The sequence below is a fragment of the Zingiber officinale genome, chromosome 5B (assembly GCF_018446385.1).
Source record: "Zingiber officinale cultivar Zhangliang chromosome 5B, Zo_v1.1, whole genome shotgun sequence".
Lineage (NCBI taxonomy): Eukaryota > Viridiplantae > Streptophyta > Magnoliopsida > Zingiberales > Zingiberaceae > Zingiber > Zingiber officinale.
In genome coordinates, this window is record NC_055995.1 from 81,815,499 (window position 1) to 81,819,476 (window position 3,978).

Here is a 3,978-nt window from a genome sequence, read left to right on the forward strand (position 1 = left end):
GAAGATCCGGAAGGGCAAGCCACAAGTCACAGGTCAGAAGCGACAGGGTTGTGTAGGGTCAGCCCGACTAACAAGTAACGCTTAGAGGCGAGATCTGATCGAGGGGTGCGAGGTAGATGCCGACCGCGATAAATAGGATGAGCCAAGCTGTGCAGGAATGGAAGGATCCCAATTGTCCGTCAAGGTTAATCATCGCATACCAGTGAGATGTGCGAAGGCGGAGGTTTCTAAAGGAGAAGATGCTCTCATGACCGATAGCGGTCTGACAAGTGTCCCTCACTACAAGACAAAGCCCATGCGTAAAGGCGGAGGTTCCTAAACGGGAAGATGCCTTCACGACCAATAGCAGCACGACAGGTGTCCAGGACTACACGACAAAGCCCAGCGTCTAACGTTTTCTGACAGGAAGGGAGGTTCTGGAAGCGAGGCGGGTGCATAAAAAGGAGGAGATTCCTCGTACGCGGGTACGCACACTCTCGTCATTTTTTCTTTTCACAACTTTTCATTTTCGATTCTCTCTGTTCTTTCTGGGGAAAAAGGGACCTGACTTGAACGTCGGAGGGCCTGATCCGGGGACTTTTTCCCTGGGTCCTGGTCTCTAACGTGAGGAGGGGGATAGCCTGAGTGTGCGCAGGGTCCTGCAGCAGCGTCAGCCACCCGTGGGAGCCGGATCACCTACGACTTTCCATCAACAACCAAGCCACCGCGACTAACCTCCGTCCGACTCAGCCTTCGGACGAGATCACTGTTCATATCCATTGTCTGCGTTGTACATATCCATTGTCTGCTTGAGTTACAGCTATACATTGCCAAACAGTGAAAATGATCCAACATAGATTTAGAACTGCGCACATATTACAATCTTCATAACTTAATTTTTGACATCTAGCTGATTGCTGAGTGTGCATGGAGAGGCAATATTCGCATTTCTGTTCAACGATATATTGAAATATTCCCATGATGTGCTCGACGATCTTCAGTTGATCGACGATCCGCTAAATTGGCTGGAGCTCTGATATCCTGATTGCTGATGCAAAGGGCCACTCCTGATATCCTGAATGATTGGAGGAAACAAAAGAGAACGTCATGGAAGCTCAATCTAGTGACATGCAGCTCAAGTTTAGGGAACTGAACGCCTTACCTGCACAGAAACTCGATCGTGTGACGATGAGGTGCCGACGTTGTTATCCACTGCGAATTGCTGCGTGTTTTCTTCCCCAAAAGCTCTCAGCCAATTGAGCTCTGGCAATACGACTGTTCCTAGGTCCGGCCGGTCTTTCCTTCTCAGCTCTGCGCAGTTGAGTGCTAACTTGGCGAACCGTAAAGCTTCATCGATCGGCCAATTTTGGATGGAGGGATCCAACACCTGTCGAAACGTTCCCGTCTCGATCGAGCGGTCCACTTCATGGGTCAGCCCCATGGGAGGCTTCGCAGTGATCAGTTGCAGCAGCAGGATTCCAAATGAGTAAATGTCAGACCTGGTGCCGAGCATGCCCGTCTGCTGGTACTCCGGGTCGATGTAGCAAAACGTCCCGGCCGTCGTCGTCATGCGGTACTGAGTGACTTGGTCTGCCACGGAGGGCGGGAGAAGGCGGGCCAGGCCGACGTCGCTTATCTTGCTGGTGTAGTTCTGATCGAGCAGGATGTTTGCAGGCTTCAAGTCCCTGTGAACCAGAGGCTCCGGCTTCGTTTGGTGGAGGAAGAGAAGGCACGTGGCGATCTCTGCGGCGATGCGGAACCGATATTGCCAGGGAATGGGCGGCGTGTTCCCCCGCCGGAATAAGCGATCCTCTAAGCTCCCATTCGCCATGTACTCGTACACTAGGCAACCGTACTCCGGGCAAGCACCGAGGAGGAGGACCATGTTTGGGTGCCGGATGCAACTAAGAATCTCAACCTCGTGCTGAAACTGAGACCTCCCCTGGGCCGCATCCGGTCGCAGTACCTTGACGGCAACAGGCGTGTGATCGAGATAGCATTTGTAGACGGGACCGTACCCTCCTTCTCCAACCTTTTTGTCCGCCGCAAAGTACTCTGTGGCTTCCTCGATCTCCTCGATCTTGTATCTCCTATACCTCGCATCCGTTTGCACAAACGAATTCGAGGGATTCTTGTCGACGGATTGTTTCATGGCCTTTATCTCCACTTCTCTCCTTTTATGCGCTTCAAGTTCAGCCTTCCTTTGGGCTGCTTCGGCTGCTTCCAATGCTGCCTTGCACTTTGCTTTCTCCTTCTCTACCAGAACCAAGGCGGCTTCTTCCGCGAGTCGGGCGATTTCGAGTCTCTGTTTCCCCTCCATCTTCGAGTGATGGAGCTCCTTTGCCTTCTGTTTAGACAGAAGCGCTTCCTTGCAAGCTGCGTTGTACATATCCATTGTCTGCTTGAGTTCCAGTTTCAGTCTATTTATCTCTGCTTCTTGATATTCCTGCAAGTTCCAAGGCATGCATTCGAGCGATCATGCACAAAACTTTTTGTGCTTTCTAGATTTCTTTTGCTAACTGTATTCACGTACCGATGCGTCAGATGCAAAGCTCTCCTGAGAAAAAGAGTACCCGTTCATAGCGGAATGAACACCCACAGACTTGCGAGGCGATAGTCGAGACTCGAAGCTGTGAGCAAGGTCGTTGTCAGGCAGGCAATAGATCCTCGGAGGGAAGACCTGATCAGTGCTCCTCCTCCCACTGCTTACAAACGATATGTCACTGCCCGACGTCAAATCTACATCAGACTTATATGTATAGGCCCCTCTCGTCAACGGTGACCTGTTCGAAGGCATTGAAACAGAGAGGCGAGATGAGAGGACGAACAGATACCTACACGTCTGTCATGTTGTTTATCTTAATTACCTGATTGATTCTTTTTCTTTACTCAGTTTGAGAGTCGCAGCTGCAGCATCACCTGACAAATGTATGCCTCCTTCAGTTGTTCGTGAAACTAGTCGAGCCAAATGACAAGTTAAGTCGATCATCGTACCTTTCTTCTCCTGTTGACTTGGTTGATCTGCGTTGGCTTGTTTCTGGAGCTGGATTCTCAAAGGCGAAACGGCCGGAGCTGGTCGGATCGCATTTTTAACAGAGGAGAGTTTGCCTTTGCTTATCACATAAGCAGTGCAGAAATCAGGCACGGTTTTGTAAATGTTGACGCTGATGTCCAAGTTTCTGAATGATCTGGTAGTAGTATGCAGACAGTGAGAACCTTTGTTAGAGCAGTGCTTTAGAAGAATGTCAAGATACCTCACAAAGCCTCCTCTCGATGCTCCGACGACTAGTTTGTTGATCCCCGACTGAGAGATGAACTCCACTACGCCCTTAGCTACGTCAGTGCCCTCCAAGATCATATCCATGACTTTGATCTGTTGATCAGCAGAGATGATTAATTGCAAATTCTTTTTCTGTTCATGCATTTAGAGGAATATATGAAGTTAGTGACTCACATCTTTTCTGGTGCAGAAACATCGAAAAGGAGTAAGTATTTCCCTGCGTATGCTATCCGCTGCATTAATTATGTTGAATTTTGGCATTAGATCTTACTCTGTTTTTAGTTTCTAGAGAAGTTGTGGAATGAAGCAATAAGACAAACAGCTTACGTGAAACGGCATGAGTGTTGACGTGAATGAGGATGAGGGTTTGGCCCCTGACTGCGACATTATCGAGGGCCCATTTCAAGGCTCCTTGGCTGCTCTTATCCTTGTCCACGGCCACTGCAGCTTGAGGAAAAGATTGTGAAACTGAGTCCATCGTTGCAAAATGATAGCTAAGTTTGAATAAACGAAATGCAAGAAGAAGCTCCTAATATAACGATGCACTACCTCCCTGTTTACGTTGTGCTGTGCGGTGGAAGGTGATTTTCCTAGGGCGGAGTGGGAATGCAGGAGCAATGTGGTGAATTAGACATTAGACAGTAAACAGATATATTTTTACCAATTCAGTTGCAATGATTAGAGGATATTTTTATCAATCTCACTGTACATAATAATAT

At 48.7% G+C, this 3,978-nt stretch overlaps 1 protein-coding gene across 1 annotated transcript; it reads right to left on the reverse strand.

Annotated features, from left to right (window-relative positions):
- Nucleotides 1-976: 976 nt before the first annotated feature.
- Nucleotides 977-3,737, reverse strand: LOC121986781 (U-box domain-containing protein 35-like). The gene is made up of 7 exons (XM_042540721.1): nt 3,587-3,737; nt 3,434-3,492; nt 3,234-3,352; nt 2,847-3,167; nt 2,513-2,762; nt 1,142-2,425; nt 977-1,054 (listed from the first exon to the last, which is right to left on the reverse strand). The coding sequence occupies exons 1-7, from the start codon at nt 3,735-3,737 to the stop codon at nt 977-979; spliced, it is 2,262 nt and encodes a 753-aa protein (XP_042396655.1).
- Nucleotides 3,738-3,978: the final 241 nt, after the last annotated feature.